The 27,042-nt window shown below is 32.0% G+C and overlaps 1 protein-coding gene across 9 annotated transcripts in view; it reads left to right on the top strand.

The window, feature by feature from the left end:
- LOC127710120 (prominin-1-A-like) overlaps positions 1-25,682 on the top strand; it is a 70,172-nt gene extending 44,490 nt beyond the window's left edge. For 5 of the 9 annotated variants that reach the window (XM_052215864.1, XM_052215870.1, XM_052215869.1 and 2 more), the window contains 10 exons: positions 657-752; positions 3,864-3,938; positions 5,527-5,577; positions 6,625-6,705; positions 8,710-8,778; positions 10,799-10,885; positions 12,148-12,320; positions 14,540-14,614; positions 17,468-17,731; positions 19,381-25,682. In XM_052215864.1, coding sequence (XP_052071824.1) covers positions 657-752; positions 3,864-3,938; positions 5,527-5,577; positions 6,625-6,705; positions 8,710-8,778; positions 10,799-10,885; positions 12,148-12,320; positions 14,540-14,614; positions 17,468-17,726 — 966 coding nt within the window. In that variant the 3' untranslated portion in view covers positions 17,727-17,731; positions 19,381-25,682. Of the gene's footprint in view, positions 1-656; positions 753-3,863; positions 3,939-5,526; positions 5,578-6,624; positions 6,706-8,709; positions 8,779-10,798; positions 10,886-12,147; positions 12,321-14,539; positions 14,615-14,847; positions 14,910-17,467; positions 17,732-19,380 lie in introns of those variants that run through there. The other 4 variants (XR_007985997.1, XR_007985998.1, XM_052215866.1 and 1 more) reach the window with 4 other exon arrangements.
- The last annotated feature ends 1,360 nt before the right edge of the window (positions 25,683-27,042 follow it).

Genomic DNA, 27,042 nt, shown 5'->3' with positions numbered 1-27,042 from the left:
GTGTTGTTACACCATTGTCCTAGGTTAGGAGAAGGGTTGAGTACTCACGAAAAATGTTATTCTGATCCACATTTTAATGTGCCTGACCAAAGCCTGTAATCCAATGGTCGTCTTTGGTTTCCATTTGACATGAATGATTTTTCATTTATTGTATTAGCTTTAATCAAGCCATAGTATTTCTCTTTTTAAATCATTAAACATTTTGTTTATAGCTGACTTTACATTATGGGGTGTTGACATCGTTTAAGGCAAGTGCTGTATTGTGACTCCTAGTTGTTAACATTCTTGTCCTTTGGCCTTTAATGGATACTTGTCTCTTTGGCAATTATACCGTATCTCCTTATTTTTATACATAAATTAAGGCCTTTAATTAAGAAAATTGAATGTAACATTTTGACCAGTGAATTCATAGTAAATTATGGTTAGTGGATATGTTAAAAGATCTTATTAATTTGATTGGCCTATGTAACTATATAAATAACTTAAGTAATTCAAGTTTTTCTGTTTCAAAGAAACCTACTTCATCTGAAAAGTTTGTATTAATGAGAAGCTTGTTTTCTTTCATACTTTTTTGTTGATTTAGATCCTCATATGTACAATAATACAGGAAAAAGGTTTAACCATGTAACATGATTAAGATTAGTTTTATTTTTCAGTTAGACCAGGCAAGTGTACCAAATTTGTCTTCAATAATGGATGAATTGAATAGAACAGCTATGGAGTTACGAAAAAATAACCAGGATACATTAGCTGTAAGTTCTTATACATGTTTATAAATTTGATTATGATATCCTGACAATGCTTTGTACAGGTGGTGGCATATAGCCCCCACTCCTTATCTGTTTTTAATATGTTTGTTCATTTGTCAAACTATACAAATGATATATAGTATTTGAATATAACAAGCAATTTTCACAAAGCAGTTAAGGGGAGTAACTTAATGTCACCTGAAGACAATTGATTCGGAAAATGAATAAAAGAAAAATCATTCCAAAGTCTGAAGCAATAAATTTGATTAAGCTAGGGCTGAAAATATGGTAAACAGAGTATACACATGTCTATTTCCACATCGATCCTACTATATATCACCTTTAGACTAATATAACACCTAGCTGCACCTTACCATGATTCTAGGGGCCTTCTTTTACTTTAGGTGTCCCAACCTATATGGAGCTATACTAAACTATCCTTAACCCTAAACCTTATCCAAACCAATACCTAAACCTAATACTAGCTCTAACCCTAAAACCTAACCCTAACCTAGAACATCCCCTAACCATAACCATGAATGAACCCTTACTCTAAGGCCAGTACTGATTCATTTTTCAAGATCCATAACTATGGACATCACTTAATCAGAAAAAGACAATGTATCAAGTCATGTCATAATGCTTTTAAATATTGTTCAGGCAATAGTTTTTTCTTGCTCTGTACTTTGCAATGCTTGCTAATACAATGTTTAATCATACTGGATGATCCATCGTACCAATGTTACCAATAGACCATTTTCATATTTCCAACTTTTGAGTTTTGGGAGTTTACTGTTTTCGGATGATTTTGTCATGTATAGAAAACATAAAACAGTTCATTTTCCCCCAAAATTGCTCTTACTTGACTGTGTACCACAATGTCCTACCGCAGAGTAGGTAAAATGTCCACAAAATTATATAATCTGGAGCAGGGCTTCCAAAATTTCCTGACGACAGCCGGACATTTTTCAAAGAAATATTTTTGACAGTCAATGATTAGCTGAATACTTAAATGTAAATGAGAGGATGCATAAATTGATATATGTGTCTAAATAACTAGTAGTGTTATATGCAATAAAATTTTTTATAACTGTTTTGTTTTCTTCATTCTAAAAATAAATAAAATATTATCCTCGGTATTGTGTCATTTTTCTGTGTATCGTAATACAGTAACCATCATTGCATCAATCAGCTTCAGTACCTGACTGTTCTCATGTTTTTGTTTCTGTTTATATAATCTATCTTTTCTCTGTGAGTACTTAACACTTTGTAAATTAAGGCCATCTTATTTGAAACTGTTGATGTTGGCTTTAATTGCAGTACAACTTGATCATCAATACACGTGATACTTTTCTTTTTGTGTATTGATTACCTGACCACGTGACTTTTACAACTGATGCGGTATTTATAGATAACATTGAGGAGGCCCAATGAAGGATATTGTTTTAAACCGTATAAAATCTACTGAACAGTGATAAAATTTTTCTTTGTACAATTTCCCAACCTGATTTAGAAAATAAAGAATAAATAAAAACATACTCAGTTGATAAATAATTTCATGAATAACAACATGATAATTTATGTAAGCATTTCAAATATAAAAACAGTTTTTAATATGAAAACAAGAATAGAGAACGCCCCCTTATTTATTGGACAACTCAGCTTGGTATACCCAAGCGAAGCTATTCTCTGTGTTTTTCCTATATATTTCAATAAATTTTTCCCTTTAGAGTATCCCAGTATTTAACACGATGTACAGTGTTAAATAAAATAATATATATCATACTTATTCATTTATAAATATCCTTATTTTGAAGAATAACTTTTAAATATCAGGATACTTTTTTAAACTGAATGCTCATTTAAAATAATATCTATAAAGCGTAATTAAATAGGATGTTGTTCCATACACGCTTAAATGTTTGACCTCGTTTACCTGATCACCTTTATGTACATTGTTATGCATCATTAATTCTATTAATAAAGACAAGCTAAGGACACCTCATCAAAGGTAACAAACCCGTAATCAGTGAATGATTTATGGCTTCAATATAACTTATTGAAGGGATAATTGTTTGACAGCTTGTTGTTATTTAAATAAAAGAAAACATGTTTTTTTCTACTTTTATTGATGTACACAAGCTAAAGACCAAGCCGTACATTTATGTACCCAGAGGATTAGACTAACTGAGACACTTCAAAGTATCTGAGATATGCTGCACCTGTTTTATTAAACCCATTTATGACCGAAATATCTTTGTGAAATAGATTGCCACAATTATAAACTAAAATGCCCAAACGGACATGCCGAAAGCCCCTAACGGACATTTTTATCGATCGATAGTTGGTAAAAATTGAAATGACCGTTTTATGAAAATGCCTTGAATAACAAAAAGTGGCAAACCAATTCTATTTGACCGTTTGAGGCTGAGAGCAGCCGGACTTTTTATGAAAGTTTCGGTCAAGTCCGGAATATATGACCGTTTTGGAAGCCCTGATCTGGAGTCAAAAGTCGGTAAAATGAAAATGGTCTATTGCATTGAAGGTATTGATCAACTGTTCTTTGTTTAATGTCCAGTGGCAATTATTTCATGCATATTCAGGATGATTTTATTTTTTTAATGGATTACTTATATCAAGAAGATGTGGTATGATTGCCAATGAGATAACTCTTCACCAGAGATCAAATGACTTAGAAGTTAGCAACTATAGGTTGCAGTACAGCTTTCAACAGTGAGCAAAACCCATACTGCACAGCATATCCAGTAGTTATATTTAGCAATTAATTTTGTATTTTGCAAGAACAGATCATTCTTTAAAAAATTGATATATGCAATGAAAGGGGGTTCTGATGTAAGGTTAATATTGCAGAGAGTTAGAATATTGAATCCACCATAAGTGATAGAATGATACAACTTTAAACAAAAATAATGACATAGGTATGTAATATAACACTGTTTTAGTGATCACTGTATATGTATATGATTTTGCTGAGAGGAGTTGAGACAGAAATCTTTGTAAATATACTATGGTTGAGTAAACACTTAATATGGCATGAAAAGTGTTTTACCACATTTGAAAAGTTGTATTCTATGTTCTTTTTAATATTTACAGACACAGCTCATGAATGAATGGGAAACACTATTGAGTATTCAGCAACATGAAATACCACTCATTAATCAAGCCAAGGTAAGAGTAATACATATTGATTAGATTTTAAATTTATTAGGGCCCCAGGGCCCCGCTGAATGGCAGACGCCCTATAGTGATCAGTCTGTCCGTCCGTCTGTCCGTCCGTCTGTTAGTCCGTCCGTCTGTCCATCCGTCTGTCTGTCCGTCCGTAACAAATTGTGTCCGCTCTATATCTAGAGAACCGTTATGATTTCAAAGTTTATACTTGACATGTATATTAACCAACACCAGAGGGTGTGTCATAATGTATGTACAACTTCCTAGGTCAAAGGTCAAGGTCATAAACTTTGGTTTTAGTTGACAACCCCATGTCCTATGGTAAAGATCCTGTCCGCTCTATATCTTGAGAACCGTAATGATTTCAAAGTTCATACTTGACATGTATATAAACCAACACCAGAGGGTGTGTCATAATGTATGTACAACTTCCTAGGTCAAAGGTCAAGGTCAAAAACTTTGGTTTTAGTTGACAACCCCATGTCCTATGGTAAAGATTGTGTCCGCTCTATATCTTGAGAACTGTTATGATTTCAAAGTTTATACTTGACATGTATATAAACCAACACCAGAGGGTGTGTCATAATTTATGTACAACTTCCTAGGTCAAAGGTCAAGGTCATAAACTATTGGTTTCAGTTGACAACCCCATGTCCAATGATAAAGATACAAATTTTTCACCACACATTATTCACAGCGGGGCACACAGAGATAGCTCCCATCTCAATGATATCTATTTTTTTTAAGATATGCTATAACAAGCTATCTATGATCTTTGCCATGTGACTTAAATCTTAGTTTTTGAGGTTCTTACAGATTTGAAGATTTTGAATTGTCTTGCCTGCAATGAATTTGCAAGATACTGCTTTGCCATTATCAACAATGCATTGAAGTTTGTAATTAGGCCAGATTAAGGGGAACCACTTATGGTAAGTCAATGATACTTTGTATGCAGTTGTATTACCATTGATACATCTCTTTACCCTTGAGATTGTATTGCCCTGCTCCCTTGGTCATGGTCAAGTTATTTTGAAACTTAGCATAGTTGAAATGTTATAGTTTTGTGATTAAGTCAGTTTGAAGTGAACCAGTAATGGTAAGTCAATAAGTTTGGTATGCAGTTGTATTTGTATTGGCACATCTCATTTCAGGGAAGATTATTTGACCTTCCTCCCACAGACATGGTCTATAAACTATACCTTTTACATAGTTTACTTGTTAAAATGTGTGTTAGGTCAGTTAAAAGGAAAGCACATGGAAAGTCAATGTTAATTTGCTTAGTTAATATATTAAAGTGTTACTATTTTAATTTCAACTTTTTCATTATACTTTCAAAATTACACACAGACAAGATATATCTCTGAGTCAACAGTTTACTCAGCAACCAAATTTAAAGATCTAGTCATTTGGAAATTTGGAAAAGATTCTAGAATTAAAAGTTTTGTTCTTGTAATATTGTAAGTATTAGAGCTTAGTAAAGTCTTGATCTTAAGATTAAACATGGATGCGGTGGTTTGTTATATACCAGTATATAAAACTTAGATATCATATTCTTGAAATGTCTTATTTCTTGTCTTATTTTTTACAGGGAAACCTGACGGGAGCTCTTGATAATTTGAGGAACCAGACAAATTTAAGTGTAAGTTTACAAAATATTTACTTGATAATAACCATTTCAATTCTGGTAATTATGATAACAAGAAGCTCAAATTTCATGACTCAATTAATATTCAATTTAAATGATGAAGTAAATTTCTAAATTGATCAATATAGTTCGCTGTCAGGTGTAATTCCATTAAATAAGGATGGAAAACTAAAAGTTACAAAACATTGCCTAGATGGCACTGCCTTTTCCAAGCTTCTGATATAAATAAGAATATGTGGTATGAGTGTCAATGAGACAACTCTCCATCCAGTTCACAATGTTTAAAAAGTTAACAATTATAGGTCAAAGTACGGCCTTCAACACAGAGCCTTGATTTTCTGAATAGTTATGAGGAATTTAACCAGGCAAGACATGGAGCTCACATAGCTATAGAAACAGGGAAGCATTGGATATGGATTTGTGAGCTAAGCTAGCAGTTTTTATGTTATGCCCTCGCCGTAGCGGAGGGGGCATTAAGTATTACATTTGTCCGTCCCGAACGTCCCCACAATTGGTTTACGTTCTCTAACTTTAGTTTGCCTCCACCAAATGTTATAAAACTTATACACAATGCTTATTACTTCAAAACACAAATCAAGTTCGAAATTGGGTGGTGTCACTTTTACCGTTCATGAGTTATGCCCCTTTATATATGGAAAAATTGCTAAATCTGTCGTTTCCATTCTCTAACTTTAGTTTGCCTCAACTAAATGTTATGAAACTTATACACAATGCTTATAATCACAAAACTGTCCTAACTACGTGAATCCTGCAAATGTATGTGGAAGTTGACTCATGCATATTTACAAGCAGGGGCATCTGTGGCCCATAGACACATTCTCCATTTATTTTCTAGTTTCATTCCCACCCTCAGTTTTCACACGGGCTACATAGTAAATAAGCAAACTCCCCTCTGAAAATCTTATATTCTTTACAAACAAAGGGCAAGCCAAAGAATACAATGTGCACAAACATTAATGACTTACATGTAGGTTATGAATGGTTTTGGTGTAGTTTTAATGTTTTTATTTTTTCAAACAGGAACAAGTTCAGAATGTAATAGACAGCTTAACCACATCTCAGAATACTTTCAACAGAGACTCGACAGGAATATTGAAGGAGGTAAAAAATTGCTTCTAAAATGTTTATTGAAGATATTTTTATCTATAATGTACAAGGTTTTGACTGAATTATTTTGCAAATTTATGTACATATTTTTAGCTCACCTGGCCCAAAGGTCCAAGTGAGCTTTTCTCATCACTTGGCGTCCGTCGTCCGTCGTCGTTAACTTTTAACATTTTGAACTTCTTCTAGAGAACCACTGAATGGAATGAAACCAAACATGGCATGAATGTTCCTTATGAGGTGCTTACCAAGTGTTGTTACTTTGTAGCCGATCCATCATCCAAGATGGCCGCCAACGGGGGACTTAGTTTAACATAGGACCCTATGGGAAATACATACAAATGTCTTCTTTTAGAGAACCACTGAATGGAATGAAACCAAACATGGCATGAATGTTCCTTATGAGGTGCTTACCAAGTGTTGTTACTTTGTAGCCGATCCATCATCCAAGATGGCCGCCAGTGGGGGACTTGGTTTAACATAGGACCCTAAGGGAAATACATACAAATGTCTTCTTTTAGAGAACCACTGAATGGAATGAAACCAAACATGGCATGAATGTTCCTTTTGAGGTGCTGACCAAGTGTTGTTACTTTGAAGCTGATCCATAATCCAAGATGGCCGCCAGCGGGGGACTTAGTTTAACATAGGACCCTATGGGAAATACATACAAATGTCTTCTTTTAGAGAACCACTGAATGGAATGAAACCAAACATGGCATGAATGTTCCTTATGAGGTGCTTACCAAGTGTTGTTACTTTGTAGCCGATCCATCATCCAAGATGGCCGCCAGTGGGGGACTTGGTTTAACATAGGACCCTAAGGGAAATACATACAAATGTCTTCTTTTAGAGAACCACTGAATGGAATGAAATCTAACATGGCATGAATGTTCCTTATGGAGTGCTGACCAAGTGCTGTTACTTTGAAGCTGATCCATCACCCAAGATGGCCGCCAGCTGGGGGACAATGTTTAACAAAGGACCCTATGGACAATACATACAAATGTCTTCTTTTAGAGAACCAAATACTGAATGGATTGAAACCAAACATGGCATGAATGTTCCTTATGAGGTGCTGACTAAGTGTTGTTACTTTGAAGCTGATCCTTCATCCATGATGGCCGCCAGTGGGGGGACGTCCTTTAACATAAGACCCTATGGGAAATACATACAAATGCTTCTTCTAGAGGTGCACTGAATGGAAAGAAATCAAACATAGCATAAATGTTTCTTATGAGGTGCTGATGAAGTGTTGCTACTTTGTTGCCGATTTACTGTTCAAGATGGCCACCAGGATTTTTTATTAAATTACAGGACCAATATTAAACCAAATTTGGCCTGGCTCATTATTAGGGTATCTGTTATGATTTTAATCTATTTTTACATGATTTCCAAAACCAAAGTAGAATCAGGTGAGCGACACAGGCTCTTGAGAGCCTCTAGTTACAAGATGTCAAATCTGTTAATATTGATACAGTGTTAAATAGATGTTGTAATCAGAATTGCTCAGTTAAAGCTTCAATAATCTTCTCATAGTATGTTTGATTTGCTTGAACAACTAGAGTTGGTATAGGTTATTCCCATTTCTTTATGTGAGCCATCCATTAATTTCACTATGTATTAACAGTTGATTTATTACTCTCTTTGAATATATTCCCTTATGATAGCATTGGGTCATTTGGAACCAATGCCAAAGATCACAAGGATCAATAGGTCTAAACCAATGCCATTGATCATATGGGTCAGTAGGTCATAAAGTGATTAAATCTTATTGATGAAATATACACTAAGAATCCCATTCAAGATAATGTTAATGATTTCATTCCCTATCAAACATGTTTTCTGTTGTTTACTATAGAAAGAAAATTTGACATCAAATTAAGTGAAGCATTCAAAAATACTATATAAACCCTTTTCTGTTCTTTCTGATTTGACACAGATTGTGTAGAATTTCTTTAGAGTATGATAAATATAATTTTATTTTATCTTATCTTACAGGGTTTAGTGGCCACTTCACAAAAGCTTGTGAACACAGTCTCAGACCAGTTGAACAAAGTCAAAACAGATGTATGTTAACAAATGTTGTTGCCTGTATTTGTATAATGCAATGGTTATGTCAGATATAGCAGTAGACGCTTTCTGAATAAAGAAAAATAGTTCATGCAATTTAAGAATAAGTATTGCATGTAAATTTGTGCAGCCATTTTAAGGAAACTACCGGTACTATCATTATCAAATTCTATCAAGGACACTTAATTTATGTCTATGTAATTATATTTGTATTCCTTTTTGGTTTTGATATAATTAATATGAGAGGTTTTCATCATCAATATCTTCATCCATGTTTGATGATGAGAGGCAGCCGAGAAACTTCCTGGAGTTGATAGAGTAGAGATAAATTTTTTTATCACTAGGTAATGTCGTCGTGCTCTCACTCACCTCAACTGAGAAAAACCATTCTTAGTCAATAGCTTGATATGAAAAATGATCACACAAAAAGATCATAGGGAAATTTAAGAAAATAGCGATAATAAACCCTATTTACAGAAATATGTTAAGTGTATCATTTATGACTTTATTTTTAGCCGTGATATGGAAAGTATTCCAATTAAGTTATTCATTCCTTTGCTCAATATGCAGAAGTAGATTTTTTGCACGATAAATGCACAAATGACATAAATTAACATTGTCTTAAACCAAATACTTTGACATAATGATAATTATTTGAATCAGGTGATTCTTGAGGGATCAAATTAAAATAGATATGCAAGTTTAACACCTTTTTGGTTTTATCAGCTCTTCAACATTTGTATAAGGTTTTGGATTTTATTTTGACCTCAAGCATCTCTAATGAGACAAAATGTGCGTCTGGTGCAGTAAAATTGGTACAATTAAGATTTTTAAAGAAATTTGTCCATTAAATATTGTTATGTACAAGTATTCGTGAAAAATCAAATGTAAGTGTTCTCATGCTTTCAGTATGAACCTTTTGGGTTTTTACCTTAATTCTCATCATTAGAGCACTTTGTTTGTTGATTATATGAGTTAATTTTTAACGGGGTTGTCCATGTTCCACCTGGTCAATAGTCCAATTGTCTTTTGTTCCACCTACCTCTTCTTTTTTATTCTAAGGATATCATTAAAAATACTGTCATTCTTGATTTGTATTCGTTGTGGACTATTACCATGACTCATCATTATTTGTTTAAATGAAACTATTTTTGTCGAGCCTTCGACTTTTGTCGAAAAAGCGAGACATAGCGATCCTACATTCCGTCGGCGTCGTCGGCGGCGGCGTCCACAAATATTCACTCTGTGGTTAAAGTTTTCTTAAACTATCCTGGATTTCTACCAAACTTGGACAGAAGCTTGTTTATGATCATAAGATTATATTCAAAAGTAAATTTTGTAAAAAAAAAATTCCATTTTTTCCGTATTATACTTGTAAGTGGACTTAGTTTTTCTGCCAGTTAACATTACATTCACTCTGTGGTTAAAGTTTTTAAAATTTCAATAACTTTCTTAAACTATCCTAGATTTCTACCAAACTTGGAAAGAAGCTTGTTTATGATCATAAGATAGTATCCAGAAGTAAATTTTGTAAAAAAAAAATCCATTTTTCCGTATTTTACTTATAAATGGACTTAAGTTTTTCTGCCAGGAAACATTACATTCACTCTGTGGTTAAAGTTTTTGAAATTTTAATAACTTTCTTAACTATCCTGGATTTGTACCACACTTGGACAGAAGCTTGTTTATGATCAAAAGCTAGTATCTAGAAGGAAATTTTGATAAAATTTTGTTCCATTTTTTCTGTATTTTACTTATAAATGGACTTAGTTTTTCTTCCAGTCAACATTACATACATTCTGCAGTTTAAGTTTTTAAAACATTTATTAGATTCATAAATTATCCTGGATTTTTACCAAACTTGGACAGAAGCTACTTACAATCAAAACATAGTATAGAGGGGAATATTTTTATTAATTTTTTTCCTCATTTTTGTTGAGCCTGCGATTAACACCAAAAGTAGGCGAGACACTGGGTTCCGCGGAACCCTTACAAATTTTTTTATATTTATTAACAGATAAGATCATATGGAAAGTGTGAGCCAGTCTATAAGAATGTACAGAAGTTATCTGATGCTTTCTGTGTCACATTTTTAGATCCTGTGGTAAGTTATACTAATGACAGCAAATTTATTTTAAAGGTACCTATCACATTAAGTAATATACACTGCTTACAGATTTATACTTGTAATATTTAAACTGAATATTGTTTGTATATTAATGAATGTTAGCACTTTACTTCGTGGAAGCATTTGTCTTATTTGTTCACCACCATATATGGTGGTTATAAACAGTTCTTCTTAAATTTTGCACAATGTCATATATGATGAAAATTAGTCTCATGATAACTTTTTGTGATTTTTTCTTCTAACATGACTGAAATTCATTTTGTACAATCTTACTGCAGTAAACAAACAAACATTTTAATGCCCCACCTAGGATAGTAAGATGTGCTTCTGTCTGTCCATTATTCGGTTCGTCTGCTATTCTGTCCTGAAAATGAAAGGAAAGTGCAAGTGGGACATGGTGTTCTATAGACACTTATTCTTGTTTCATAGTTGTTACTTTTTATTTTTAGTGTGTGGTATTTTAAATGGCATTATTTATTGTTTCACCTGACAAAAGGCTTGACAGAATTCAACCAGACTTTCACAGAATCTTTTACAGGAAATTAAGTTGTGCACCTGCTATTTTAATTACTCGACTGAGTAAATTTTTTAGTGTTTCTATTACTAATAAAATTGAGAATGGAAATGGGGAATATGTCAAAGAGACAACAACCCGACCAAAGAGCAGACAACAGCCGAAGGCCACCAATGGGTCTTCAACGCAGCGAGAAAATCCTGCACCCGGAGGTGGTCCTCAGCTGGCCCCTAAATAAAATTGTGTACTAGTTCAGTGAAAATGGACGTCATACTAAACTCCAAAACATATAAATGAACTAAAATTAAAAAACATGCAAGACTAACAAAGACCAAAGGGTCCTGACTATGGACAGGTGCAAAAATGTGGCGGGGTTAAACATGTTTTGTGAGATCTCAACCCTCCCCCTATACCTCTAGCCAATGTAGAAAAGAAACAAATAGCATGGACTTGGCAATTCTTGCTGATATCAGTTTGATAATCTGCAACTCCTTAAAAACAGCTTTAAAGAAATTTCAACACATTTTCTTCTGTCTGCACATGTCATGCACTCACTTTTTTAAAATTTAATCTGAATGATTTTCAGGTTTCCCTTTTCGAAACATGGACATTTCTTCTAATATTTGGTGACAGCTGTTGACCCACGTCTTCTTCCAGAAGACTCACACATTTTTGTTTTAGAAACATTTTATGCAAGTTTGCAATTTTTGTATTTGTTTTACAGAATTCCATATGGTTTGGATTAGGCTGGGGGCTAGCCTTCTTTATACCAGCTATTATATTTGCCCTTCTGACTGCCAATCTGTACCAGAGAGAAGAACCATATGATACAGGTTTCCACAGAACAAGAAAAATGTTGAAGGCGAGGGATAAAGAGGAATCTACATTTGACAATCCGTAAGTTTTGAATGTCTTCAGTACAGTAAAACCTGCCTCAATGGTCACCTTGTTTCAATGGTCACCTGCCTCTAACAGTCACTTCCAGACCTGCCCAATCAATTTTATGGCCCGGCCACAAGTGGTAGGGGCCATATAGTTTTACCATTATCTGTCTTTCCTTCATTCCGCAAGAACAGTTATACAGACTTTTTTTCTAAACACCTTCACATTTTTGCCAAAATTACAGGCTTTGGATTTCGTAAAAGTAACAGTTATACAGACTTTTTCTAAACGCTTTCACAAATTGAGCTGATTTTTGTCGAGCCTTCGACTTCAGTCGAAAAAGCGAGACATAGCGATCCTACATTCCGTCGTCGTCCTTGTTGTCGTCGGCGGCGTCCACAAATATTCACTCTGTGGTTAAAGTTTTTGAAATTTTAATAACTTTCTTAAACTATCCTGGATTTCTACCAAACTTGGACAGAAGCTTGTTTATGATCATAAGATAGTATCCAGAAGTAAATTTTGTAAAAATAAAATTCCATTTTTTCCGTATTTTACTTATAAATGGACTTAGTTTTTCTGCCGGGAAATTTTACATTCACTCTGTGGTTAAAGTTTTTAAAATTTTAATAACTTTCTTAAACTATCCTGGGTTTGTACCAAACTTGGACAGAAGCTTGTTTATGATCATAAGATAGTATCTAGAAGTAAATTTTGTAAAAAAATAAATCCATTTTTCCGTATTTTACTTATAAATGGACTTAGTTTTTCTGCCAGGAAGCATTACATTCACTCTGTGGTTAAAGTTTTTAAAATTTTAATAACTTTCTTAAACTATCCTGGATTTCTACCAAACTTGGGAAGAAGCTTGTTTATGATCATAAGATAGTATCCAGAAGTAAATTTTGTAAAAAAAAAATTCAATTTTTTCCGTATTTTACTTATAAATGGACTTAGTTTTTCTGCCAGTTAACATTACATTCACTCTGTGGTTAAATTTTTTAAAATTTTAACAACTTTCTTAAACTATCCTGGATTTCTACCAAACTTGGACAGAAGCTTGTTTATGATTAAAAGCTAGTATTTAGAAGGAAATTTTGTTCCATTTTTTTCCGTATTTTACTTATAAATGGACTTAGTTTTTCTTCCAGTTAACATTACATACAGTCTGCAGTTTAAGTTTTTAAAACATTTATTAAATTCATAAACTATCCTGGATTTTTACCAAACTTGGACAGAAGCTACTTACAATCAAAAGATAGTATAGAGAGGAATATTTTTATTAATTTTTTTCCTCATTTTTGTTGAGCCTGCGATTAACAGCAAAAGTAGGCGAGACACTGGGTTCTGCGGAACCCTTACAAATTTTTTGTATGTGAGTCTACTATAATGTGTTACAGAATAAGTCTACATTTGGTTCTGCTCTGCTGATTTGTGCCCAAATTTTTGTTAAAATAACAGACTTTCATTCTCATATTTCCACTCCTAAAAATGGCTTCAAGCTTTTTTTGTTAGCGGGGTCATTTGTGTCATTCAGACAAATCTAGTTTCTATATAATTTAACTCTTTCCAGCCATTACCTGTCTATTGGAGTCAGCGGTCATCTAATTTTGGCACGAAATCTGCATTTCAACTTTTAACAACGGTCATTTAAATGTTTTTAACTACCAATATAATCATGACGAAAATGTATGTGTTAAGTACCCAAAGTCATAATGAGAATGGGAACCTGTTTGCAACAGGTGGTGAATTCATGATTTCTGTTTGTTCCACTCTTTCAGTTTCCATTTGAAAACCATATCACTGACTTATAACTCCACCATTTTTTTTTATTTCACTGCTTGCATGAATGATAACTCTACTTATTGAAAACAAAACACAAAAACAATTTGCCCAGATCCCGGCCTCAGGCAATGTCTAAATAGGAATTTGTTGGCACTTTTTTAAAAGGTCACCTCTCTTGAATGATCCCTTTTGATACTTCCCAGGAGTGACTGGTGTGTCTGGGAATTTAAATACTGACAAATAACATATATATTTTAGTGAACTTATAATACAACAGATTAAATGACGTTGAACAGTCTGATGTTTTCTTTCCATAGACTTGCTTTATATTATCAGCTTCATTAGCATATATTTATATATATAAAATGATTCAACCAATATTTGTATGCCCTTTATTCTGATGATTTTCCACTCATTCAAGGACCTCATTCTATGAATTATATTTACAGTGACATTGATAGGTATCAAGGTCAAGGTTATGATGCATATGGTGGACCAGGAGCAGACAACATTCCACTGACAGGGTATGTAGTCTTACAGGAAGTTAGAATGGATTTTTTGTGGATTATTTTGTATCATTTTTTGCATGCACTTTATTTGAGTAACTGTCTGCTTAAATTAGTCAGATTTATTTGAAGATAGACTTAAATGCAACTTTTAAGTTTTGTTGGTTTTTTATATTCAAGATATATCAAGAAATTGAAGAAAAAAATTAAGAAATAAGGCATAGAATTAAATATACACATTATTCTTTCAGAAAAATATATGCACCTGATGACTGAGCAGTTTTCTCGATCTAATAAGTAATTTATTTGAATTATCATTGACATTCTTCAATACTAATTCATCAAAATCTATATTTGTCATCTATTTGTTCAGTATTTTTATTTGCTTTGTTGCGGGTGTATTGAAATAGAATGCTTCATGTTTTGTTTTTACACTGATATCTCAACAGAGATTTTATTGTTCAGATCAATCTGCTAAGACTGCTTGTATACTAACAGCTCCTATGAATGTAAAATACTTGATAAATGGACTGGGTTAGGATTTAGTATATTTTGAAATGATGAATGTTACAGAAAGTTACATTAGCTCAATATATTCTTAAAATGATCAAAGTTTATGACTAAGTAACTGTCATATGTATGTCCCTCATCATTGACTTCGAAACCAAACATTCATCTAAGATACAGTTCAATGAAAATGATATTCTACAATTTGCTTTGAAAATGTTGTAATAAAGTCATTACCTGAATCACCATGACCTTCTGTCAAAATTTAAGTATCTCTAGTTCTTTACCAAATTGCTGATTTACCGTAGATACTCACTTTTAAGTCGTTAATTTTGGGAATAAAATAATGGATTCAGGGAAGGGTCTCGTTGTTAAAGAGGATTAAAAAGGCAAAAAATTATCAAAAATTGCCTCAATTTAATTTTAGTCTCACCTGCAAAGAAAGTTGTGGAAAGCGAGACATAGGGATTGCTTTTCTGGCGACCACAATGACGACAATGGCGTCAACAATTGTTAAGTTTTTGCTTAAGTTAGTTTGATAGGAACTATTTGTGATAGATCATTGATATTTAATATAAAGTTGCATTACTATCAGGTCATATTAGTTTGACTACTATTTTGAGGCCCTGCCCCCTAGGTCATGGTTCAGTGACTTTGAATTAATCAGCAATTTTAAATGTTAAGTTTTCTGCTAAGTAAGTTTGATAGGAACTACTTGTAATAGATCAATGAAGTTGCATTACTATCAGTACATTTCAGTTTGACAACAATTTTGAGGCCCTGTCCCCTAGGCCATGGTCCAGTGACTTTGAATTAATTAGCAATTCTAAATGTTAAGGTATCTGCTTAAGTAAGTTTGATAGGAACTACTTGTGATAGATCAATGATATTTTGTATGAAGTTGCATTTCTTTCAGTACATTTCAGTTTGGCGACAATTTTGAGGCCCTGTCCCCTAGGCCATGGTCCAGTGACTTTGAATTAATTAGCAATTTTAAATGTTAAGTTTTCTGCTTCAGTTAGATTGATAGGAACTACTTGTGATAGATCAATGATATTTTGTATGAAGTTGCATTACTATCAGTACATATCAGTTTGACGACTATTTCAAGGCCCTGCTCCCTAGGTCATGGTAAAAGGAGACTTTGAATCAATTAGTATTTTTCAATGTTATGTTTTCTGCTAAAATCAGTTTTAAAGGAACTACTTACAATAGAAAACGATATTTTTTATAAAGTTACAATGCTGTCTGTACATCTCATTTTGTCAACCAATTGGAGGCTCTGTCACTAGTTCTTCATGGTCCGGTGACTTTTAAATAGCAATGTTACTGTCCATCAGATTGTCTTTTTCTTTCTGATTTTTATGCCGACAGGTGTGACATATCTCAGTGTCAACAGTTTATTTTATTTAATTTATCAACAATATCCAAAATGAGGTCATTCAAATGTCAGTATATATATCTGCAGTTGCTTCTTGTTGGATAAGTTTTTTTTGCTTCTCAAAATAGTCAAATTTAATATTTAAAATGCCTTTTATCTAACATTAAAATAAAGTAATTTTTTATCTAATTGAATACATTGTTGCAATCTTTTATTATCTGATTACTGAAATAATAAAAAAATATAAATTTTGGTTTATTAAACTAGTTTTTACTTTTATAACAAGCAGTTTGGGTGGAATAGAAAATCTAACCTCTGTTGAGATTAATGTGTTTGTGATTGTCATCATAGATGGTAAATGGATGGAATTATAAGTTCAGGTTTTTTTCGATACAATGCCATATCAATTAGAAAAGAAAGTTTTTGGGATATCTTCTAGAATGCCATTTCTGTTTATATTCATATATATATATTATTCTAAATCTAAAAAATAATTTTGAGAACAGATGTTTTAGATATTGATGGAATATAAGGGTAACTTTTAAACAAAATAAATAAGAGGGAAACATTCATTGGCTTTGAAATGAATGATCTTGATAAGTAAATATTTGAAAAAGGTCTGCAAAGCAGTTATTGAATGCAGATTCCAAGTAAAATGAAAAATAAGTAATCATATTGGCATGGCAGTGTATTGATTGTTACCGTATAGATGCTTAATATGTCTTCAATTGAAAACAACTAAAGACGTGTCCATTTGAATAAAAATACTGGAAAATTCTCAGCCTTTAGTAATGACATCTTTTTTCTGAAAAAAAAAACAACAAGAAAATTTTTTCTGGATATTGTTTTCTTTTTTGAACTGATATTTCCATATATTTAACTAAAAGAAAAGAAGCTACTGAAAAATAACCCAGTTAGTAAAATTTAATGGACAGCGTCTTTGTGGGGAAGCTTGTAGTTGTTAGAATATCTTAATTTTTTAGCGTGGGTCAGCAACGTGACAGAAATCATAGTAGTGGTGGTGGTGGTGGTGTGCCTAATCAAGGTTACTATTCTCCTGAACATCGAGGAGGTTATCCAGATCACCGTAATAGTCGTTATTCCGATCACAGACAAAGTGGAGGTTATCCTGATCACAGAAATAGTGGCGGTTACCCCTCTGCACCCCCTCCTTATAATGGACATGGCTATGATGATGATGCGAGAGGTCCTGCTAATAAATATAGAAAACCCCAATATTAAAATGTGTAAGTAGATGTATTGTCACAAAATGACAATATCACATCACAGCATTTACAGGTAGTAATAATAGATGAATTTAAAAGTAAAAAAATATTCTATTTGATTGTTATGTGAAAAGTAAAAGAATAATTCTTATAAGTATTTTATGTATCATAGCTGAAAGCAGTTACGGTATCAGTATGAACTCTCCCGTCCTATTTGTTTTTGTAGACAAATTATTATTAGGTGGTATCATAATTTCAATCACGTCACATCAACTTATGTCGGTTAAAAGCTCATTAGAGCTTATGTTGTCTCTGTTTGTATACCTTGCCGACTCTAAATAAAGCTTATTTATTTTAATCACTACAAAGGACAAGTTTTCCTCTTAATTTATGTATTCTTCGTGTACAGTATAGACTTGGAAGAAAAAGATATTTTTAATCATGCTTATAAATAATGATTTGGATGGAGGAGGGGGGTGGGTCTTCATTTCTGTATTTTGAAATTTTTTATGCCATTTTTCCCTTTATTTTTTTTGTACTTTATTCTCTATTCTTTATAATTTAACACCCCATTATTCCCTATTCTTTATTTTTGGACCATTTTCTTTTCTTATTTTTGCAATTTATTCTGTATTTTTCTTATCCAGACCCTCATAAACAGGGAATAACAATTGTACTAAACATGCCTGTATATTAAAAATAGAATGAACTGAAATGACAGTATTTATATAACACCACAGCTATTCAAATGATTGTCATTAAAACTATTTGTGATTGATGGTCATACTCCTTAACTGGTACAGACATTTTTCATAGAATATAAAATAACTTATAAGACAAGTTTTTAACATACAAGGTCTTATGAAAATATTATGAAGTATCAGAATATGTATGTTATTGTGTTATTTTACACAGTGCAGCTGAATCACTTTTGTCGTCTTGGGTTATGGCACTTTTGGGTGTCACACTTTTTTAAAACTCAACTACTTCTAAAAAGCATTACAGAATTCAACAAACTAGTGCAGATTCTTCTACAGGACATGAAATTATGCTGATGAAGTTTATTTCTGATATGTGTATTTCTTTGGGGTTTCCCATACCAAAACATGGACTTCTGTTTCTGCTAATATTTATGGAGACAACAAGCACAAAAGATTTCCTTGGAATACTCAACCTTATTTTAATAGTTTTGCGTTATCTGTCCAACTTTATAATGTCATAATAAAAAAGTTATTAAGCTGTACAATGTTTTGCTTATTAACAAAATGATGTGTATGATATATATCAATAGAAGCTGTACAAAGTTTTACTTATTTACAAAATGATGTGTATGATATATATATATATCAATAAAACAGTAAATCAACAACAGTGTTGATAGGTTACATGACTTGTAGCAAATTGATTATTAATGGTCTCAGTTCTTCTCAGATTTACTTATTTGAATATAGCTGTCTTTTAGATAAAAGAAAATATGGTTGCTGAAGATCATGCATTTATTCAAAAGTTGGATTGTAACTATTGTTTTTTGTTGGCCATGAAAACTTTAATGCATTGATTTTTTTTATATAGTATATAGAATACACAAACTTCACAGAATGAGTACTACATTTTTTACTAAGTATATTTTTCATAATGAAAAATAAAAAAAATTCTAATGTACTTTTCAGATCTATGTATTGGTAGTATGAGAGAAACAGACACAGTTTCAACTAGTTTATACCTGTGGAGGGGAACATTTCCAAACTAGTCCATTCCAGTCTTGTGTACAGTGTCCTCATAATCATATCATTGTTTCTAGATTGATATCATCTTATCTTCCTATTGTGCTAACATGGCATCACATATGTCCCTCTTTAAAGTGAAATGCCAACAAAAAATTCCTCATTAAAAAAGACATGACGCATGTTTATTGGATAATATTGTTTTTGCAATATGTATATTTTTGAAAATGGCATCCATAATAATAGATTTTTATGTCTAAGATGCAATGACCAATTCTTGCCAGACATACAGTCAAGTCTGATAATTTTGTTTATCCAATATGTCTGTTCTTTTCATTAACTTCATGGACAAATAGGACGGACAAAATTACCAGCCTACATTGTTTTATTTTTATAACTAAATTTATTATATGATAACAATAACCAGATTAGTGTATTATATAATTGATATAAACAGATTGTTATGTCTAACTCAAAGAGATTTGATAATTGGTCATCAAATTTCAATCAAATCATGGGGAAAAATGTTTTTTTGGTGATTTTATGATTAAACATTGCAAATTGTCATACAATTTTTTTGCGAAAACAATATCAAAATTACGTGTAAATTATTTTGAATATTTTTTGTTGTGTTAGTGTAAATTTTTGCTTTTCCTATTGAATACATGTTGGGTTATTATTATTTAGGTGTTTAATGCAAGTTTCTTCAAAAATTGCTTGGAGAAATAAATGACTTGTTTTGTTTGAGGTCCAATTTATATTTTATCAATACAGAAAACCTTTATTTTCGACATAGAAGATATATATTTGTAAGTCTAAATAGAAAGATTTTTTATTGACAATGAATCTGTTTTTGAAGGTACACAAAATTGAAACGTATCTAAACTCTACCTATTCTCTTTCAAACCATCAGACAGGCTTTTCATTCCATATGTCAAGTTTTTCAAAGATTCTTAGACAAGTATTATTGAGCTGCATAATAATGATAAATAGTATTGATAAAAGAAGATTTATGAGCCAAATAATTTTGCATAATAAGCATTCCATATCTTTTCCTGCTCAATTGTTCTCTTTACAGCCAGGTTCTCAGGGATGACTGGTTTATTTGGGGTTCATAATCTTTTTGACAATCAGTTCTTTAAAATTGACATATCATTTTGCTGTCGTGAAGAAAAGAGAAATATAATAGGTTTTGATCACTGTTTGGTCATAAGTGTTGAAATTTTACAACCATACAGATGTATAGTGGTAGAGCTATATAGCATATTCCAAAAGGGAAAGTTACATGAAAATGTATCACTTCTGCACTTGTAGAAAAAAAACGATTCAATAAATTCAGGAATGTATATCAGCTTTTTTGACTTGATTTGTACTTTTATGCAAATTCATAGCAATTTATTTGCTACTTCATAATGTATGTAATACATGCTTTATGTTATATTATCAAAAACACACTATACCATAGGAAAAGGGAAGGCATTTTTATACGACCGCAAACAAATTTTTGTGGTCATATATTGGTATGATGTTGGCGTCGTCGTCGTCCGGCGTCGTTGTCCGAAGACACAGTAGTTTTCGCACTCTAACTTTAGTTTAAGTGAATGGATCTCAATGAAATTTTACCATAAGGTTCAATACCACAAAAGGAAGGTGGGGATTGATTTTGGGGGTTATGGTACCAACAGTTAAGGAATTAGGGGCCAAAAATAAGCATTTTTTTAACTTCCAGACATAACTTGTATGTAAGTGTATGGATCTCTCTGACATTGTACCACAAGGTTCCATATCACAAAGGGAGTGCTGGGATTGATTTTGGGGGTAATTGCCTCCAAATTTTAGGAATTAGGGGCCAAAAAGGGGCAAAAAACAAGCATTTTTCTAGTTTCATGACAATAACTTGTGTGTGAGTCTATGGATCTCTCTGACATTGTATCACAAGGTTCCATATCACAAAGGGAATGCTGGCATTGATTTTGGGGGTAATTGCCTCCAAATTTTAGGAATTAGGGGCCAAAAAGGGGCAAAAAACAAGCATTTTTCTAGTTTCATGACAATAACTTGTGTGTAAGTATATGGATCTTTATGAAATTGTACTACAAGGTTCCATATCACATAGGGAAAGCTGGAATTGAGTTTGGGGGTAATTGCCCAAAAAGTTTAGGAATAAGGGGCCAAAAATAAGCATTTTTCTAGTTTCCAGACAATAACTTGTGTTCGAGTGTATGGATCTCTCTGAAATTGTACTGCAAGGTACCATACTACAAAGGGAAGGCTGGGATTGATTTTGGGGGTAATTCCCTCAAAATTTAAGTAATTAGGGGCCATTAAAGGGCAAAAAAACAAGCATTTTTCTAGTTTCAGGACAATAACTTGTGTGTAAGTGTATGGATGTTTATGAAATTGTACTGCAAGGTTCCATATCACATAGGGAAAGCTGGAATTGAGTTTGGGGGTAATTGCCCAAAAAGTTTAGGAATAAGGGGCCAAAAATAAGCATTTTTCTAGTTTCCAGACAATAACTTGTGTTCGAGTGTATGGATCTCTCTGAAATTGTACTGCAAGGTACCATACTACAAAGGGAAGGCTGGGATTGATTTTGGGGGTAATTCCCTCAAAATTTAAGTAATTAGGGGCCATTAAAGGGCAAAAAAACAAGCATTTTTCTAGTTTCAGGACAATAACTTGTGTGTAAGTGTATGGATGTTTATGAAATTGTACTGCAAGGTTCCATATCACAAAGGGAAAGCTGGGTTTGAGATTGGGGGTAATTGCCCTAAACGTTTAGGAATTTGGGGCCAAAAAGGGGCAAAAAAACAAGCATTTTTCTAGTTTCCAGACAATAACTTGTGTTCAAGTGTATGGATCTCTCTGAAATTGTACTGCAAGGTACCATACCACAAAGGGAAGGCTGGGATTGAGTTTGGGGGTGATGAATCAAAAGGGGATTCAAAACATATGGGGGGAGGGATTTTTTTTTCCTTTTTTTTTCTTTAAAATTTTCCATTTTAAATTGGTTATTTCTGATTTATATATAAAAGCAAATAATAATGATATGGTTTGAATAGGTAAATTAAAAAATTTTAAGTTCTTGGACCACTCTCATTCTGTGTCAGAAACCTATGCTGTGTCAAATATTTAATTACAATCCAAATTCAGTGCTGTATCAAGCTTGAATGTTGTGTCCATACTTGCCCCAACTGTTTAGGGTTCGACCTCTGGGGTCATATCAAGCTGCGCCCCAGCAGAGCATTTTTTTATGGTTTATCCTCTCCTGAAGTGTATAATCATGAGATGTTAAGAATGTTTTATCCTCCTTTAGATGATCATACAACAATAACCTGTCAGGTGAATAATAATAATATGTTGTTATATAGTCTCCTGTCAGGTGTAATTCTTTTAGATAAAAATGAAACTACAATGTTAAAGTCACAAAAACATTGACTTGGTGGCAATTGCTTTACTCTGCTTACATGCTTTGATTTCTTTCATGTTGCTCTCCACTTTAAAATTTAGTGCAAAATTAAAAAAAACTGCTAAACTTGTTTCTCTTGCATTTCTTAATAATAAGATAGAATAAAAGCCATTCCTAAAAATATTTTGTGGTTATTGATATTTTTTTCCAAATGATACTTATATGATTTTTTATAAGGTTTTAAATCTTTTGTTTCTATTCAATCTTAGTAAATGCTATGTAAAAAAATTGCTAATTTTGGTTAGATTTACTATAAATAAATGTTTGTTAATGATGTTATTTTACTCTCTTGAATGGATAAATTGCTGCTTTATTAAACTCATATTCAAATTTTATGGTCTTACAAGTTTTTGCATAATTTTGAACAAATTTCATAAGAGGAGACACATGATCTTGACACATGCATGCAGTGAAAATCATTCTAAAACTGCATTTTCCTTTGTTTTTTATCTAAGAATTGTGATTTCTCCTTGATGTTATGTGATTATTATTGCCTTTCAACAAACTAATCCATCCAGATAAATTCTATGCAGACAAAAATATCATTCCAGAATTTTTTTTTTTTTAATGTAAATATTTGTTGTTTTGTACTGCCAAATTTTTTAATGGCAATGCATTGTTAAGAATATTTTAAACATATCGTGAAATACATATTTTTGTATTTTTCTCAGAATTCCACAACTATCTGTCATCATATCTTTTATATACGAGATTTATCATATCTTGTCTCTGATAAATAATTATTATAATTTGTCATAATTCCATATATTTTTGTATGTATATAATTGTTTAATTTTTATGATTCAAGAAATCCAATGCATAATGCCATAACTTTTTTGTGTAGTTATAATGTAAAATATATTTAAACTTATGATTAATTTTATTATTATTATCATATATGTATATTTATATTTACCTTCTGTTTTCTTAGTTATTTTATTAGCTTTATTTGGTTTTATCATTTGCCAACGAAGAGTGTTATACTTGCAGTGTGCAATATGCAGTTTTATATTTTTATGGAAATTTGCAATATTAAGTAAAAGCCAGAATCAGTATCTTCGACGTACAGCCAGATACATACAGATTATAATAATTGTCTAAAAGGTATAATAGTCACAAGAATATTTGTGCAATAACTCTTTTATTGTAAGTCAAAACTTTAAAAATGATGAGAACACTATTTGAAACTTCTCTTAACATAACAATTCTTACACTTGTTGCTCCTGTTCAGTAATATGGAATTTTTACCTGCCAGTTCAGTACTATATGTCATGAGAAGCTCGTGATAGTTTGTCATATTTATAAAGAATCATTTAGTTTATCCTTTTGTAGGTGGTTATATAAGTTTTTATTATTAATAATTTAGCACTGGAAAAATGTATAACGTTACATAACGTGGGAAAGAATATGTCATAGTAATATTTCACCAGTTTTATTTTTCATTGTTAGAATGAATTTTGTTTTAATTTATTGTTGATAAAAGAACATTGATGAAGAATTTTTTAGTACACAGATGTAATAGTTTTATTTGTTTTTAGATAATGTTACAAAATTAACTTTAACTTTAGAATACTACCTCCAAGAAAGATCTTATTAATCAAGCAAAAAAAATTCTATAATGTAGCATTTTTTTTTTTTTAATTTTTTCTTAAATTGTTAATTTTCTAATATTAATTATTTTATAATGTTTTCTAAAGGTTCAGATATCTTGGTATAGGTACAAATTCTCAGATAAAGATTGGGAGCTTTTTTGTTTAGTTTAGAAAACATAACCTTCCTCAAAATTTAGTTGAATAATTTTTTTGGTATGAAGTTGCTGGTTGTGATATGTCATTCTTTAAACATGTGATCTCTGTTGCTGCTTAGTACAATGTCAGATGCTTTATTTAATGTGTGATACGCTTTGTGATCTTGATATTGTGAAGATTTTGTTAAATTTGAAAACTTGTTTGCGACTGATTATTAAAAATAGTTTTTGTATCTACTCAAATAGATAATTTTTCTCCATATTAAGCCTTTTTTTGGTCTAAATGAACAATACCCATTACAATTTTTACATTCACTAAATAAATTGAAAAGAAGAGATGAAGCTAGAATGTTTCAATACATACAGAATTTTGCATGAATTGTTACATGCATCATTTGAAATAAGATAATTTTTAAAATTTTGACAGAATTGAACCCATTAAGAATATTGTGAAAAATTACTTCATCAAGGAATTTATATCTTTTAAATACAAATTAAAAAAGATTTAATTTTGGTATTGTCTCTAATGACATTCTTTTAGAATTTGTTATGATTAATTGTTGAAAGGGTAAAAGTGAGTATGTACAGAGTTAATGAGCAGTTTAATACTTTCCATTTTTTTTATTGAAAAAAAAATTCATTTCTTAGCTTTATTGTTATATTATGATATGTTTTTTTGTTGGATAATTTTACTAACAATATACAGAGATTAATTGACTCAGCTATTTTTAAATGATTCAGAGAAAGTTTTGGATTATACTATCAGTCTTTCCTGAAAACTTACATTTTTTTTATCTTAAAAATTCAAGAATACACTTCACTTTGTATTCAAATTTTTAATTTATCCAAACGACTGATGTTTAAATGTCATTAACAGATTGTCATGACAAGTGTTCTATAGTATAATTTTAAATGACCATATAGATTTACTTTATATCGAAATCTGTAATTTGAATGTGCCTTATTTTACCATTTACATGCATGTGCAAATATTTCACAGATCAATAAATGTTCTTTTACATGGTAAAATATTTTGTTATTTGTTAGTCAGAATTCATAACTACAGGTAGCTTAATTCAAGAGTTTAGACTTCCCATTACAAATGAGTTATAGGTTATCACAAACATATTTAATGTAATGTTGTGTCGCTTCCTAAGAATTCTCTAATATGTATTGCTGAAAGGGTGTGTTAAGTGTTTAGTGGACACATGCTTACATTAGCCTACAAACCAAAAAAAAATGACAGTTTGTCCCAGTCAGCTTGTCTCAAAATAGATGTTAACAATTGTAAGTGATATAGGAAGTCTTTTGAAACTTTAAACTTGACTGTCCACTATTTAAAAGTCCAGGTAAACTGTTAGATATACTGTCAAAATTAGTTACAGTGACTATCAGTTGATAATAGTCTGAGATAATGTTTTGTCATAAACTGTTTGGATAAGTTTCAGTTGTTAACACAGAATCAAATTGCCACTAGGATGGATGGATGCTTGTACTGTAAGGGTCAGGTAAGCTATTGCTATCATGTGGATTCCAACATCATCTGTCCTAAACTTTTTAAAGATCTTCTCTGATAAGCTGATTCAATTTCAACCAAACTTGGAATGAATGATCCTCAGGGTATCTAGTTTTAAATTTGTTGTCAATCAACCAACATGGCCACATAAAATAGAGCATAAGGGTAAAATGCAAGTTATAGTCTCATATCACAAAAACCACAACTGATAGAGAAATTCTGAAAGAGTAAAATGTTCAGAATAACAAGCTCTCCCTACTAAATAAAGGCAACAAAAGTATACCGCTGTTCAATAGTCATAAAACAATTAAGCGAAAACAAATCCTGGTCACAAACCAAAACCAAGGGAAACACATCAACTATAAGAGGAAAACAACGGAACAACAGAAACACTGATCTGCAACAAAAACAAACGCCAAAATACATAGAAACAGACTATTTGATAACAACTGTCATATTCCTGACTTGGTACAGGACATTTTAAGAAAAAATGGTGGGTTGAGCCTGGTTTTATGGCTAGCCAAACCTCCTGCTAGAGAGGCGAAAGATACCAAAGGGACATTAACACTCATTAGTCGAAAATAAACTGACATCGCCATGGCTAAAAAAGAAAAAAACCAACAGACAAACAACAGTACACAAATTTCAACATAGAAAAAAACTAAATACCAAGCAACATGAACCCTACCAAAAACTGGGGGTGATCTCAGGTGCTGCGGAAGGGTAAGCAGATCCACATGTGGCATCCGTCGTGTTGCTCATGTAAGTACAAACCCTATGGTTACTCTCTTTCTGTAGGTTGTATTCGGGGAAAAGGGGACAGGATTGCAGTTAAGACAATTGGAACATATCTGTCTTCATCTGTGACACATA

This window comes from Mytilus californianus, unplaced genomic scaffold (genome assembly GCF_021869535.1).
Source record: "Mytilus californianus isolate M0D057914Y unplaced genomic scaffold, xbMytCali1.0.p SCAF_7, whole genome shotgun sequence".
In the NCBI taxonomy this organism is placed as follows: Eukaryota; Metazoa; Mollusca; class Bivalvia; order Mytilida; family Mytilidae; genus Mytilus; species Mytilus californianus.
The sequence above is the reverse complement of the archived record's forward strand: the minus strand, read 5'-3'. Positions and strand labels throughout refer to the sequence as shown.